Consider the following 16,783-nt stretch of genomic DNA (forward strand, 5'->3'; position numbering starts at 1 on the left):
TTAGAGATATCAGTTCGTCGGTAGATACACTAGCCACCGGTAGGATCCCACCGTATCTAGTCTCTCTACAGATGGTGAACGACATCCTCAGCTCCGCTACGCGCGAAAGAGTCACGCAAATACAGGCTCACCTGGCTTACACTCTCGGTAGCGCAATTCCAATCTACGTCAATCACAAAACGTTTGAAATGGCGTTCATTATCAACCTACCGATAATTCCCTCAAATGGCATATATAGACTCAGGGACGTTGTTAATGTTGGCAATTGGCACGGTGAAAACCATGTTCAAATTGACACACCGAAGATGGTTGCGTACCACGACGATAACCCCTCAGTTTATCTAGCTCCAAACCTTCAGATGTGTGTTCTCACTCGGGAGATACATTATCTGTGCGCGAGTAAGCCGTTTGTGTGGAATCAAACCGCGGGCTTATGCGGGTTGACACCTATTCCGGAAAATTCTAAGTGTTCAACGACCGTAACGCCTCGACACCTGGCTAAAGCTGCAAAAGCGGAAATAATTGGCTCTCGTTGGCTAGTGAACGCTCCTCAAAGAAAGGCGATCATAGCCTACGATCAACCCGGGGCAAATAGACCTTTGACGTTACCGGACAAAACAATGTGGATCAGTGTTCCCCAGGGAACAACCATACACATTGGTGATTTGACGCTCTATCACCTCGATCCGGAACAATGGGACGCGACTCTGGATGACTCAGAGTACCTGGGGAATATGTCTATAGACATAGATCCAGAGACTCTGGGAAGGATCCGTTTTGAAGGCACCCAAGTCGTCGTCGTGAAACCAATAAACTGAGTTCTCAAGTCCCTCAGGTCCACAATTAAGAACCCGATCCAACCAATTACCTATGCGTGGTCAAGTGCGGACACGTTAATCATAGCCCTGCTAATGACGATAACCCTCGTATTGTGTGGGATACTCGCATCCCTGTTCCGGGGCCAAACGTCACTCCGAGTCGACGTGGATCGCCATGCAGCGCACCTCGATATGATTATGCCTCGCATATGCGGGTCTGCAAAGAAGCCACTCACACGGGACAGCGTGGCTGAAACTGACAACCAGGGTGAGGTGAAGCAGTGAAACGATGTTTTTAGTTGCTTAGTCACTACTCTTGTCGGTGTTGAAACGTTGTTGAATTGGTTTTGGTTGTTTCTGAGGTAAGAATGAATCTTGTGTGTAAGTTAAGTTAGAGACTAAGAGGCCTTTAACCATGCCAACATGCAGTTCATTCGCTAAATTGCAATCTTTGCGGAGTCAATGTATATTATTGTTACCTTAAGTACCATAATCTACATTGATCTCACAACGCTTAAGCCGAACCTACTCGAACAATTCTATTCGGGGGGATAGCTAATTCTTTTTGATAAGTCTCGCCATAGACTTCCAAAACATTTATGGGGAAACCAAACACCCAACCTCAAGTCGTTCTTCTAAAAGACAACAGACATTTGAACCAAACTATATTTTGCCATGTAAAGCTAACTTAAACCAAGTTAGAAATGGAAAAATAGTTTGGAACCCTTTTCTATAGGTATAAACCCCTGTAGTTACCCCTTTTCAGCATGCTCCACCCCTTAACTGGTAGTTGTGGCTGTTCCCAACCATAATAGCTTACACACCAGGTGCATATAGTTTAAGGCCTTATGTAAAATCACCTTCATAAGCCCACCTTAAACCACATAATTGCATGACACATTGAACCAGAACGGCACAGGCTGGACGTCGCCCAGAGACGACCTTCGCTGGAGGCGACCTGCAATCCTGACGTTGGTCTCCGCTCTTCATCCAGTGGCCGCATCTTCAGTTCAATCCAAGGGTACCCCTCTGTATGCTGATTAATCAACACTTCCAATCGTTGTGGATTTACCGTTGTGGATTATATGACTTTTTCCAATGGATTACAGACTCTGTTTTCAAGGGGTTAAAGCATTGCTACAATGGAATTATCGAGACGATATGGAATTATAATCAACTTTGTTTTCCTTGCTAGATTACTTTTGACTTTTGTTTTCCTTGCTGGATTACTCTTGACTCTTGTTTCTTTGCTGGATTACATCAAGCATCAAGGACAATCGAAGGCGTAAGTTCATAGTTGGAATTCATCCCCATGGACAGGTGATGATTTCCAAAGGGGGGACTGTAGTGAACTTAACCTGATGTCAAGACTAAGCCTAAGGTCAAAACTCTTGACCTTAAGAACCTTGTGGGACAGGAACTGTCATTTCATTGATTTGAATCCAGAAATACAGGTTCACCCATCCTGAGACTTTCTTTCTTGAAAATTCAAGTGGAAGAACACTCTCTGTTCTATTATCATTACTATTTTACAAATGTTGATAATCAAAGTGTCTTAGTTCAAACCATTTTAGATGTTGCAGTGAACTAATCAATTTTATTAACTGTGTAATGATTTTTAATTCTCATGCAAAGTTAGAACTCATGTTAAAGCTGTTACAGAGTAATTATGCATTTTCTGATTTCTGTCTTTGAATGAGCAAGTGTGCGTTCCAGGGTCAGGAGTCGAAGCAGACATGCGTTGGAACAACTGTCTTGTTTATATCCTCTCAGACGTCAACAGGGGGGTTTTGGCACCTGTTTCTAAAACTCGCCAAAACAAAACTCTCTCTGTCTGTGAGAACATTTCTGATCTGTTCCATAACAATTCTTGCTGTCTTCTAACCTCTTACGTCACAAAACACACCCCGTCTGGTCGGTTCTGACCAATGGGAAGACTCCCAAATGAACCGGGAAAAGAGCTCTTTAAAATGTCGGTACTTCCTGGTCTACTCAGTTCTGTCGAGTTCTGTTCGGTTCTGTGAGAGTTGAGCAGAGTTGAGTTCGGTTCTGTTGGTTGGAGAAGTTCGGCGGCGCGGACAGTTCTGATATGTCCTAGCGCTGTGCAGTAGCTGTGGGAGCCGGGAAGACCCTGACATGACCACAGAGGTCTTCCGAGTTTCATGGGATTATAACATTTTCCACTGAGGTGAGCTTGTGTCGGACAGAATCTCGCCGCTACTCCGGACGAGTAACAGCATCCTACGGAGACGCTGAAAGGGTGCGTTAAACGGAACCTCGCCTGAGACATCTCCAGGTAAAAGAGTCGATTTCACCACCTAAGTGTACTGTAAGGAAGAAGCTGAAGAAAGCCCGGAGAGTGCCGTTCTGTTTAACACTCTCCCTCAAACACCATCCTTACTCCCTTAAACTTCCTTCTCATCTTTAAATTCTTCTCTCAAGTAGAAATTCTTCCAGATATTTAGAAATGTCTGTGTAAAGTGCTCATCCACCGCCGTGTGGATAAAAAGATCATAATTGTACAGTTTTCATAAATGTCTGTGGTGAAGCAACGGAAAAATCATGGCCGTATGATTTTTCCTGATTGATTGCTTTTGTTGTTATTTTCATAATTTGCCAAATTACTGTAAATGTTTGATGTTAAACTTTGATTCTGTAAATAAATGACCGCATTCATTTTGATGGGTCAAAGATAAATGACGTCTCACGTTTGCATTTCATTAAATTCAATGCACGTTTTATTCAGTCCAGAAAAATGAGGAATCCGTGTTAATTGATGAATATATCTGAGCATCTGTTCATCTACAACTGAATAAAACGTGCATTGAATTTAATGAAATGTAACGTGAGACGTCATTTATCTTTGACCCATCAAAATGAATGTGGTCATTTATTTTACAGAATCAAAGTTTAACATCAAACATTTACATTAATTTGGCAAAATATGAAAATAACAACATAATTAAACAGCTTTACAGGTAGTGAGAAACAATGTGGCGATTGTTTTCACTCTTCAGCAGAACAGCAGACCTCAATCCACACGGCGGTGGAATGAGCACTTTACACAGACATTTCTAAAATATCTGGAATGATTTCTACTTGAGAGAAGAATTTAAAGATGGAAAGATGGAGTTTAAAGGGAGTGAAAGATGGATGAGGGAGAATGTGGTGTGTATGAGTGAAAAGTGTTGACAGGACGACACCCTCCATCCGACCCAGCTTTTCCTCGGTACGCTAAGTAGGAGACTAGACTCATTTACCTCTCTGAAGATGAATCAGAAGAAGCGGAGCTCCAGTTAACGCTACCTTTCAGTGTCTCCATAGGATGGCTGTGACTCGTCCGAAGTGGTGACGGGCTTCGTCAACAACAGTTCACCTCACCGGGTGGACTCCACATGAGTGGGGTTCTTCAGAAGTTCCACTCAGAGGTGGAAGATGTTATAATCCAAACTCGGAAGAGCCTTATCATGGCTGGACTTCTGTTCTCCCAAACGACTTCACAGAACTGCGAACATCTCAGAACTTCTCCGCGCTGAGAGAACTAGGAAGTACCGGCATTTTAAAGAGCTCTATTTCTGGTATATTTGAGCGTTCCTGATTGGTCAATATCAACCAGACAGGGGTGTGTTTTGTGACGTAAGAGGTTACTAGAAGTCAGAAAACAGCAAGAATTGTTATGGAACAGATAAAACTGTTCTCAGAGACAGAGAGAGTTTTGTTTTGGCGAGTTTGGAGAAACAGGTGCCAACTTCTCTGTTGACGTCTGAGAGGATGTAAACAAGACAGTTGTTCCAACACATGTCTGCTTTGACTCCTGACCTTGGAAAACGCACACTTGCTCATTCAAAGACAGAAATCAGAAAATACATGATTACTCTGTAACAGGCCTTAACATGAATTCTAACTTTGCATGAGGATTAAAAAATCATTACACTGTTTCACAGTTAATAAAATTGATTAGTTCACTGCAACATCTAAAATGGTTTGAACTAAGACACTTTGATTATCAACATTTGTAAAATAGTAATGATAATAGAAAAGAGAGTGTTCTTTCACTTGAATTTTCAAGAAAGAAAGTCTCAGGATGGGTGAACCTGTATTTCTGGATTCAAATCAATGAAATGACAGTTTCTGTCCCACAAGGTTCTTAAGGTCAAGGGTTTTGACCTTAGGCTTAGTTTTGACATCAGGTCAAGTTCACTACATACTTTAGGAGTTGTTTCTTGGATCCATGCTACAGTATAGCCTGAATCTCTTTTCTTTCTTAATTCAAACCTTTTTGAACTGCGCTTTGTTTGGTTTCGTGTGTTTGAGCATGCAAATATTATTTTGGATGCTGGTAAGCTAACTGGTCTGTTATGGGATGTATTTGTTGTGTCATACTCAACTTGGGCTTGGTGACTTGTCCTTATTTCTGGCAGCTGCTTTGGCAAATGCTCTGGTGATTGGCCGATGTGTGATAGGCTGTTTTTGGTTATCTTAATCTCCTCCAGTGAGTGCTTTCTCAGCGTCGACGCCTCTAGTGTCACCCAAAACAAAACAATCACCAGTCTTAGCATTTTCTGCCTTTCCCTTAGCATCATGCTCAATGTTTATCTTTGAAGCAACACTGCCCTGGTTTTTGTCTGAGACTTTGATGCAGTGATTGAGATGGAACCACATTGAGCTTCCTTCAACCTGGATTGCTGTCAACCATGCCCTGACTCTGAGGGTGATAAACAGCTCCCAAACGCTGTTTGATTCTCAGCTTTTCAAAATGCCTTTGTAGATCTTGTGAACAAATGCAGGACCATTGTCAGAACTTATTTCTGATGGTATCCCAAATCGTGAGATCACCTCTTTTACCAGAAATTTAATAACTGTTTCTGCACCTAGGTCCTGTGATGGAGTTGCTTCAACCCATCTACTGAAGTGGTCAACGACCACTAACATATAACGCTTGCCTTGTACTGACTTGATCATGTCAACAAAGTCAATGACCAAATGTTTAAAAGGACCTTCTGGAACTGGAATGTGTCCAATAGGCGCTTTTATGGTTTTCCTGACATTGTTTTGAGCACAAATCTCACACTGGCTCAACACATCATCAACCAATGCTCTCAAATATGGTGACCAATAGCCTTGCTGATTCAATCTATTTACAACTTCACTTCAACCACAATGGTCAACTCCATGGGATTCTGATATCAACGTTGTCAACAAAGACACAGGTGCAACAATTAGTCCATCATGTGATCTCCATAGGTTATTAGCATCTTTTGTTGCTGCTCTCTGGCACCAAACTTGTTGCTCACTCTATGTTGCATTACTCTGGATGTGAATGATGTCTTCAGGTGTAATGTCAGTTTCTAACGATATTACAGGTGTCAGTATAGCCACTTCACATCTAGAGGCTGTTTTTGCTGCTTCGTCTTCTGCATTATTACCTCTAATGATGTCATCATTACCCTTGCGGTGCGCTGGGCACTTTATTATGGCTAACTTTAAAGGTAACATCATTGCAGAGATTAGTTCAGTTATTTGTTTTCCGTGTTGTCTTCCATCTGTTTTCTTGAAGCCTCTTTGTTTCCATACATTACCAAATAGATGGCAAACACCGTGTGCATACGCAGAATCAGTGTAAATGTTGGCTGCTTTACCTTTGGCTAATTTACAAGCTTCTGTTAAGCTTTTTAGTTCAGCTAGTTGTGCAGAACAGGGTTGATCACACTTCTCTGCTTTTGCTGTCTCAAATCTGTCATTCACTTTTGTTACAACAGCATAGCCTGCATGGTTTCCTATGTAGTCTCTGAAACATGATCCATCAACAAAATATGTGACGTCTGCTTCTTCTAATGGAGTAGATTCTAAGTCTGGACTCAGTTTGGTGTATCTGGCGGCTTCGGCTACACATTCATGTGGGTTTCCTTCAAAGCTAAAAGGAACTACATTTGCAGGATTTGTCATGAAACATCGCTTTATGGTCACATCAGGATTAGTTAACAATGGTGTGTATTGTAAGCTCCTTGCAGGTGTTAACACAAATTTTCCTTGATTTATTAGTTCAGTAATTTTGTGGTGTGTGTAAATTACAAGTGGATAACCCATTGTTATCACAGATGCTTTGTCATATGCATAATGTAATGCAGCTAGTCCTTGGTAGCAATCTGGCCAACCTTGGACAACTTTATCAAGCTTTGTGCTGTAATATGCGATCGGCTGTTTTTGACGTCCAAAACGAGTTTCTTGCATCAACACTGCTGATGCATACATGTTTTGTCGGCTTGCAACATACAGAAAAAATGGATTTGTATAATCTGGTGTTGCTAAATATGGTGCAACTTGCATGTCATGTTTGATTGTTTCAAAAGCTACTTTAGCTTCGTTTGTCCACATTTTGTGATGTTGGAGATTGGTTCCCTGTTTGTTTTATTAATTCTCTGAGTGGTGCTGTTTTTTTCTGCATGATTCTCTATCCACTCAGCTGAATCCAGTCATTCCTAAGAATGTCAACATTTGACTAACGGTTTGCGGTTGAGGGGCTTTGCTCACTCCCTCCAGATGTTCTGGAGAGATAGAGACAGTTCCATGAGAGATTAGCCTTCCAAGATATTCGACTTGTGATTTACAAAACTGTAGTTCTGTTTGAGATGCTTTGTGTCCTCCCTGAGCTAGCTTCTGGAGGACTTTAATGGTGTCTTGATAGCAATCCTGGATTGTTGGTGAACAGATCAAAATATCATCAACATATTGACACAAAGTACTATTGATTTGAATGTCTTCAAGGTCTTGCTTTAATATATGATTAAACACATGTGGACTGTGTTTGAACCCTTGTGGAAGTCGTGTGTAGGAATACTGCTTACCTCGATATGTGAATGCAAACAAATCTTGTGATTCTTCAGACAATGGGATGCTGAAAAATGCTGAACACAGATCGAAAACTGTAAAATACTTGGCTTCTGAAGGGATGTTTGTCAGAAGTGTGTGTGGGTTTGGAACTTCTGCTGCCCAATCAGAGATAATGTCATTTATAGCTCTTAAATCATGTACTAGCCGGTACTTAGACTTGTCTGCTTTTAACACTGGTAGTATAGGAGTATTGCATGGACTACATGTTTCTTTTAGCACTCCTGCTTTTAGCAATCCATTTATTGTTGAGCTTACTCCTTCCTCTGCTTCTGGTTTCATTGGATATTGAAATTGATTAGATAATTTCACGTTTGGTTTTAATTGAATTTGTACAGGGTTTGCTGATTTGACCAAACCTACATCTGTGTCATGTTTTGACCACAACTGGTCTGGGATGTGTTTTAGCATTTCCATTTTTAATTCATCCAGACCTAGCTCATGCTCTGGAGTGTGTTGGATTTGTTTTTTCCTTGGAGCAGTTATTACCTGTGGTTTTGCTATCATAGAAGTACCACAAAGGATTTTGATCATGCCTGCCTCATCTGCAGTAAATATTAGAGGGTTGTCTGTTGCTTTCCACTCAGCTTGGGATGCTCCTAGCATCATTGGTCCTAGGTCTTTTGACTCAAAGCCTTCATTTACCATTAGGGTTATGTGAGGTGCAGATTCTGGAACGTTGTACCATTTTGTGATGAATGAATTGGTTTGAATGTTTACTGCTGCACCTTGTTGCCCTATGACAATGTTTTGTGTTATCAGTTCAACATTTAGGTTTTTTGTTGCTTTGTCCCATTCTTCTTCAAATACTGTATTGCATGAAGGATCATAAAACATAGTGCAATGATAGTCACTTGTTGGTGGGTTTGCTTTAGGAAGTTGAACTTTAATGTATTTTGCCCATTTTTTAAAGATATCTGTTACTGGTTGTGCAATGTCTCCAAGCCAGTAAATATTTGCATGTTCAATTTGGGTGTACATTTGGAAATCTAGTCCTGAGCTGTCAATATAGATTCCTTGTGGTGAGCACCAGATTTTGGCTTTGAGTTTACACAGTGCATCTCTTCCTAATAAATTTACTGGGGTTTGATCTGACACAAAAATTGGTATCTTGACTTTTGTTTGATTAACAGTTAGATCCACTAGAGCTGTCATTTGATTCATTTGTTGTTGTCCCGAAAATCCTATGGTCTTGACAAATTTGTCAGACGTTTGGAGGTGTGTAGCGTAGTTTGGTTTTACGCATGTGAATGAAGCTCCAGTGTCTACTAAAATTGGAATTATTTTACCTTGTATTTCAACTTGAAGTATTGGTTCTGCATCTGAATTTTGTGTTAAAATAGGTAATTCACACTCTCCAATAGGATTCTCTGGGCAGCCCTAGAAACCTTGTTGTGATGCAAATGGATTGACAGGGCCTCTTGGTTGTTCCCGACCAAATCTCATACCCTGACCATGCCCAGTCAAGCCAGGATTCAGAGTTGAAAATTTGCAGTTTTTGATGTTGTGTCCAAGCTTTCCACAGCCCCAACACGGCCTGATGCCTGGCCGAGTTTGCTTTCCCCAACTTTGGTTAGTGTAGGGTTTCCTCAGTCCACCAGGCTGCCATCTGCCTGTTTGATTTGGATAGACATTTATGATGGGGGGTGGTGGGCCCTGAAAGATAGGGGCTTAGGGCAACTGCATTTGGGCTCCATTGGTTGGAGGTATAGCATTGTTCATGTCTGTTTGTAAGACTGGAGCCTGTGTTTTCTCTTTCGATTTGTTCTGGAAATCATTGATATGCAACTGAGTGAGTTTCTGTTGCAAGTGCCGATCTGCATCTTGGACCCTTTGTTGATCTTTCCGATGCTTTTCAACTGCGTGCACCACATGGTCACGAAACTCAGGATAGCACATTGAGTTTAGTCCCAGTACGTCCTCCAACTTGTCACGGATTTGGCTGGGCATGGCAGACACCAATGATGTTCTGAATAGTGTTGTCATCACCTGGCTTTCATGTGGATCTTCTACAGTCTCCAGTCTCCATTTTTTGAGTTGTCTGTCGACATAGGTTGCTGGATTTTCAGTCTCTTCAAGTGGCTCAGCTTTAAGCGCTTGTGGATCCAGTCTACTTGGAAACTGGGCTCTCAGCATTTTCCAAAGTTCATTTCTGTATGCATTAAATTCTGTTCCGTCGGCCAGGGGGTTCATCATCCACCCATGGCCATGGGCTGTTAGCATTGCTTCCATTGCCGATAGTCCAATTGTTCTTGACCACACTGCCTTTGTTAGGAGTGCGCGGGGAACACAGATGATATGAGAACCAGAATGAGGCAGACACAGGGGAAGTACAAAAAGAACAGTGTTTATTATGTACAGTGATAATTAAGTCCACACGCTGCTTCTCAGCGGCTCCTGGAAAGAGGGACGACAGGTTAATGTTTGTCCAGAGGGGAAGACCAGAGTGGTTTGTTTGAAGAGCGTCTTTGTCCTTACAGTCCAAACCCGAAGGAGGAGAGCCGGTCCTTCAGTCCAGGGAGAGCGCAGCAGAGGGGAATCCAATGAGGGTCCAAGGGAAACGAGGAAGGCTGGCCACTGGAGGCAAAAAGGCACGAGGGATACCTGACAGGCCGAGGGATCCAAATCAGGTCACGAGGAGAATCCAAAAACACGAGGAACCAGGAAACTGGAAAAGAGAACACGGGTGAACAAATTCTTTTCACCTAGACATTTCTAGCTCAACATTACTATACCATGAGAGGTGATATGCTCCAGCGATGAGTCACACCGGACTGCAGCCTTTTGTAGATGGAGAGGCTCATCAGGCTGATGGCCGCCAGGTGTTGGTAATCAGAGGCCATCAGCAAGGCAGGCTGCAGGCAGTGGGACCCTTACATTACCTCCCCCCCCCCCAAGAATCGCCTCCAGGCAACCTGAGGCGCTTCTCGGGTGGTCTCTGAAAAACCTGGAGATGAGGCTGGGGTCGAGGATGAAGAACCTGGGGATCCATGACCTCTCCTCAGGACCATACCCCTCCCAATCGACCAGGTACTGGAAACCCCTACCCCTGCATCGCACGTCCAAGATGGATCGGACAGTGAACGCAGGGTGGTTGTCGATCAGGCGGGGCGGCGGAGGGAGGTCAGACGGGGGACACAAGGGACTGAGGGAAACAGGCTTTACCTGGGAAACATGGAAGGTGGGGTGAATCCTCATGGCCCTGGAGAGTTGGAGGCGGACCGCAGAGGGATTGATGATGCGGGTAATGGGGAATGGACAAATGAAGGGGGGGGGCAGTTTAGGGGGGGTGTCCCACAGCTTGATGTCCCTGGTGGACAACCAAACCTGCTGGCCGACCTGGTAGGCAGGCGTCTCTGAACAGTGGCGGTCAGCAAACCGTTTAGCCTGGGCTGCGGTCCTAAGGAGGGCCGCCTTGGCCTGGCGCCAGATACGACGACACCGCCGGAAGTGATGCTGAACGGACGGGACCAAACAGTCGGACTCAGAACTAGGAAACAGGGGAGGAAGGTAGCCGAGGGAAGCTTCAAAGGGGGACATACCGGTGGCAGAGGAGCGGAGGGAGTTGTGGGCATACTCTACCCAAACCAAGTGCTGGCTCCAGGATGATGGGTTGGACTCGACCAGGCAACGCAGGGTGGACTCCAGCTCCTGATTGTAGCGCTCAGCTTGTCCGTTAGCCTGAGGATGGTAACCAGAGGTGAGGCTAACGGACGCCCCAAGCGACTTGCAAAAAGAGTGCCAGACCTGTGAAATGAACTGCGGGCCTCGGTCAGAGACGATGTCAGAGGGAATCCCATGGATCCTAAACACATGGAGGGTAAGAAGGTGAGCAGTTTCAAGGGCAGAGGGGAGCTTAGGGAGGGGGATAAAGTGAGCGGCCTTAGAAAAACAGTCAACAACCGTGAGGATGGTGGTGTTGCCATCAGATGGGGGAAGACCGGTCACAAAGTCGAGGGCGATGTGGGACCAAGGGCGACTAGGGGTTGGGAGGGGAAGCAGGGGACAAGTCAGGTGAACCTCTGAGCCATTGTCATCCAGGCTGCGATGCGAGACAAGGCAGACAGCAGAAGAGGCACACGGGTTGAGGGTGACGTCAGACACCTGCAGAGGGAGCTCCTCGTCTCCTGAGGCAGGTCTGTCCCTCCGGCCTCTGCGATGCTGTACGTCAGCGGTGCAACGTTATTGTTCGCTACAGTCGCCTGGAACGCATGCTGGTGAGCTCGGTTGGAGAGCGACGTCACTGTCTGCTCATGCCTCCCCGGAGGTGCAGGATGCTTGTCCAACCTGGACATCTTTGCTCCGAGAGCCTCTGCCAAGCTTGACTCCAGGGGGGTCACCGAGGGCATTTCCGCTTGGTCAAACCCCTCCACTCTGGTGATGGGCGCAGATGTGGAAACTGGTGCTCTCAGTCTACCAGGTCCGGCTGTAGCCTCGGTCCAGTAGGACGTCACTGCTGGGAAACGAGGCCAGATGGGATCAGGACGGCGAGCCGGGGTGGAGCCAAAAACCTTCCCGCCAGATCATCCGATCTGGGCGGGGGAAGGAGAGGGATGGAAAAAAGTCCCTTCATGTCAGCCGCATCCTGGATTATGCCGGGCAGCTCCAGAGGAGGGCACCGGCGGCTGGGAGCGGTGTGGTCGCCGATGCGAAAAAGGTCCGTGGGGGGGGGGGGGGGGGGGGGGGGGGGGGGGGGGGGGGGTTGAGCATTCGCTCAGCTCCCCTCGTTCCAACACTATGCTCTCCAGGAGGGAGTGAGCAGCGGGGGTTGCTTTTGACGTCGCCTGTCCCGGAGGAACCATTCGATTCGCTCCAAGAGCCAGCAATAAAAGTAAAAAGGGGGTTGATGGCGTCGTCCAGCGTGTAGCGACCTGCCACTGAGAAATATTCCTAGGCGCTTACCTTGAAACAAGACTGCTCATCTGCTTCTCCTCGGGGAGGAGAACTCACTGGGATGGCAGGAGGTTGGTGTGGTGGGACCACAGGCAGCCTTAACAAAGGTTGAACTGGTCAAGCTGGACAACTTCCCTTCTTCGTTCTTCTGACAGTGCTATTAGCTTGCTGAAGAAAAATGGGAGCCGATTACCCGCTCTTAACGTAATTTATATGGACCGGGTGGGGCCCACACAACAAGTGGGCGTGGGCTAATTTTTTTCAGTGCGATGCTTTGCATGATGGGATAAAACCCACCAGTGACAGCCTTAAAGGGCGAAGCCTATACGAACTAGAACCTTTTTAGTCTGCCACCCTCACTTGTCCCCCATCTGTAATCCCCCAGGTGTTTGTTGTTTAGGTTTTATTAGTGTCACTTTGCACACTCGCTCCTCGGTTTGCTTTTCAGTTCAGCATTAGTCGTTTCACATCATCACATTGCTCCTTGTTGTTCCTCCTCCATGTTCCCGTTTTCTTAGTTTTAGTTCGTAGAAGTTTTGAATGCCTGGTCAGCACTTTTTGCCTTACTTTGTTCAATAAAACTTTTTTTAGTTTCACCTCAAAGCTCTTCATTTCCAGTCTGCATTTGGGTCCAAATTTCCATTTCCACCAACCTACTGACAAGGACCCAAACATACAGACTGAACACAAGCCCTTAGTTTGAAACATTTTAGGAGTTTATTAACAAAATAAATAGCTGACAATGTAGCATATGAAAAACAATCAGTGCGTTCATATTTTCTGTTACTGACGGATTTGAATAGTGAATCTCTGTAATTTTTGAGATGAGTATGTTTCTTCATACGATAATAAATGTGTGGGTCAAACAGGCAGTAGATCTTCCCTAGAATGCCATAACCATCAAACAATCACCACACACAAAAAGATTATGAAAATAGTCTTGATTTATGCATCTACTCCTAAAAAGATCCCCACCCCAAGCTAAAAAGGAGGCCTAAAGGTTAGATTAGTTCACTTTGTTCACTTAGCTCACTCAGATAGGAGACCAGGGTCTAAGCTTGTGATGTCGTCTAACACCCCGGGGATTGACTTAGCTGGACGAAGATCAGACCTCCTGAATTGGCTCCACACCAGATTAGAGCATGTGACAGAAACAACAGCTCACAGGAACAGAAGCAGGAGTCCAAGGTGGTGACTGCACCCTACTAAAGCCCAGCTCTAACTGTCTAAAGGAGGCACCCAGCCTCCCCTCCTGACACAGGAACAGTGTCTTGCTGTCTTTGACGCTGGCAACCCTAACTGACTGCGAACGACACCCTACCTCCAAAAGGGTGCTGCCACAGCCACTGCAAAAGCTCATCCCTCCTCAATTTGTTTGAGAAACCTTTATCTAAAGTGCTGCTCCTCTACTGATTGAACACACCTGCCCTCGATCAGTCGCCTTGCCTCTACTGATGAGTCCTGCCTAAGCACATCACAATACCTTCATGTTTTGGGTGTAAGATATTGAAGTGGGTAGGAGTTGCATCATGGAGAAGAACAGAAGTAGTTTTTTTCTTTGCTTATCTTTTCCTGTTCAACCTCCACAATCATTTGAAGAAACTATACTTTTTTAAACAGTCTTTTTTATTGATTTTTTGATTTTTTAACATAAAAACAAAAAGGTGAACACACAGAACAAAAAAAAACCTCCCTCTCCTCCCCACACCAGATCAGTCAGTCACACACCCCCCCCACTCCCCCCACTCCCCGTGTTAAAAGATTCTGGGACATGTGGAAAACTTGTCAATGCCTGTTTAGTTTATATATATATATATGTGTACATATATAAACTAAACAGGCATTGATAAGTTTTCCACATATCCCAAAATCTTTTAACAGAACCCTTCAGGGTACATCTGATTTTTTCCAAATGAATATAATACATCTGTTGTCCAGTGAACATATGTTGGGTGTTGTGGGTCCTTCCAACTGCACAAGACAAGTCTCCTGGTCAGAAAAGAGTCAAAAACAATCACATCCTTCGCATATGCACTGAAGGACGTATCCACAGGGACTATATTCAAAAGCCGACAATCTGACTCCAAATCCGCCCAAATTATCCTCACCAGCCCAAAGCAATTTTGACCCACAAAATCAGAATGAAAACCGCCCAATCTGGCAACACTACCACTGAGGCGCTCCACAGAACACCACAGGAAGTCCTTCCTCCCTGTGGCTATCAAACTTTTCAACTTCTCCCCCTTTATACACATGCTAGAATAAAATTAGCCATGGTTAATAGTGGACATCACTTTAATGTTTCTGTTTGCACCTGACCTGTTTTAGAACGTAATTGTTTTTATTTTTTATATTCTTTGTTATTTTTTATATATTGTGTGATTCTCGTGTCCTTTGTTCTGAAACTCTGGCACAACAATTTCCTGCAGGTCAATAAAGTTCTATCTTATCTTGTCTTAAGCTGTGGCTGCAGTGAGCGTGGCCATCTTGGCATCAATATGGCCTCATCCCCTCTGTTTCCTTCATGTCAATTCAGGTCTGCTCTATTCACCTCTCTCTCCTCCCTGGGAATACTACTTCATAATATCAATTCATCCTGATCCTTTCAAAATGTACCTTTCTCCTCCACATCACATCTAACCTGTGGAGCATAACCACTGACAACATTTACAATTAGACCTTCTATTTCTATTTTTACACACATCACCCTTCTGACACTCTTTTCACCTCTACTACATTCTTTGCCAACTCCTCCATCAGGACCACCCCATTCCATTTCTCACCTATCCACACCACTATCAGGGGGTGGTCCTGATGGAGGAGTTGGCATTACCATGGTGTGGATAGAAAAACATCCTTCATGGTTTGAACCCTGCACCAATGTTGTGAGCCTTGCTGCCCTTCCACTTGGTTTTTGGACACATAAAACATCTACCTTCCTTCTCTGCATTATGTCAGGCAGCTCTCTAACTTTGCCTGTCATTGTCCCCACATTTAGAGTTGCAACCCTCAGTCCTACATTCTTGACCCTATTCTTCTCCCTCTGTCTCCTGACACGTTTCCCTCATCGTGGTCTATGACTAACAGTAGCACAATTTCTGCCAGCACCCTGTTTGTCAACAGCACCAGTGGCGGTCGTTGTTTACCCGAGTCTCCACCGATCCGTTATGGTTCCACTTTGATGAACTCACGCTATAGTTTTGCCAAAAGTGTTATACGTCGAAAACCCTTCCTGACACAACCGTCACCATTTACCCAGGCTTGGGACCAGAACCAGAGATGCACTGGCTTGTTCTTCCAAGTGCCTGGTTCATCTGTTTATACTGTTTGTACTGTTTATCTATATCTAAAGACCAGAAAATATGTTTTTATGTCCATAACATTGACTTTTAGAATTGAAAAAGTGTACTTTTACATTAAATATGTTTGTATCTAAAATTTTATACCTTTAGCTGTGATGTCCTTATTTGCTGCTTTCAGAGAGAAGACCCCCTGGCAAACCGTACCATCCTCTATGAAATGGTGGCACTGTATGACTACACGGCTCAGGGCCCAGAGGACCTGGAATTCAGTGAAGGAGACACCATTGACATACTGGGTGAAGGTGAGGCCTTGCAGTTTGATGGCCCACCTCTGTGGAACTGAGCTTAATTTTCCTTTTGTGCTTTTCGCTTCTCAGAAGTCATTGACTGTCTACATGCTCTTTCCTGTCACTCTTGCAGTTAATGAGGAATGGCTGGAGGGACACTGTGGAGGAAAACTTGGCATCTTCCCCAGCTGCTTTGCCTACCGGGAGAATGAAAACTTCATGCAGAACTCAGATTCTTAAAAGCAGAGATTATTCTCTGCAGTCGTCTGGACTGAACCGCCTACCCTCTGAACAGGGATATATTTTATGCTTTAGATACAAAACAACATCCTTCCAGAACCAAAAACATAGAACCAGTATTGACAGTAGGTCATATACTGTGGAATTCATAGTTGCTGTGCTGCTGGCTGCACAGGTTCATTACACTGAAGGTCACACCCACATTTTCAATTTTTTTTTTTTTTCTGAAACAGCTTCAGCTTCCAGAGGTGGACAGTAAAAAATAACGTTTTGCCCAAGTTTGTGTTTGCATGTTACCTTAATACATATAAAATACTACACAGATTTAATGAAACTTATGAAAAAATAATCACTG

At 44.3% G+C, this 16,783-nt stretch overlaps 1 protein-coding gene across 1 annotated transcript in view; it reads left to right on the forward strand.

Annotated features, from left to right (window-relative positions):
* Positions 1 to 16,428, forward strand: part of LOC119413693 (NADPH oxidase activator 1-like) — a 77,507-nt gene extending 61,079 nt beyond the window's left edge. Inside the window, exons 16-17 of the mRNA XM_037680747.1 lie at positions 16,080 to 16,203; positions 16,322 to 16,428. Of these exons, the coding sequence (XP_037536675.1) occupies positions 16,080 to 16,203; positions 16,322 to 16,428 (231 nt within the window). The remainder of the gene's footprint in view (positions 1 to 16,079; positions 16,204 to 16,321) is intronic.
* Positions 16,429 to 16,783: the final 355 nt, after the last annotated feature.

Source organism: Nematolebias whitei, chromosome 8 (genome assembly GCF_014905685.2).
Source record: "Nematolebias whitei isolate Nwh7 chromosome 8, NemWhi1, whole genome shotgun sequence".
Taxonomy (NCBI): Eukaryota; Metazoa; Chordata; class Actinopteri; order Cyprinodontiformes; family Rivulidae; genus Nematolebias; species Nematolebias whitei.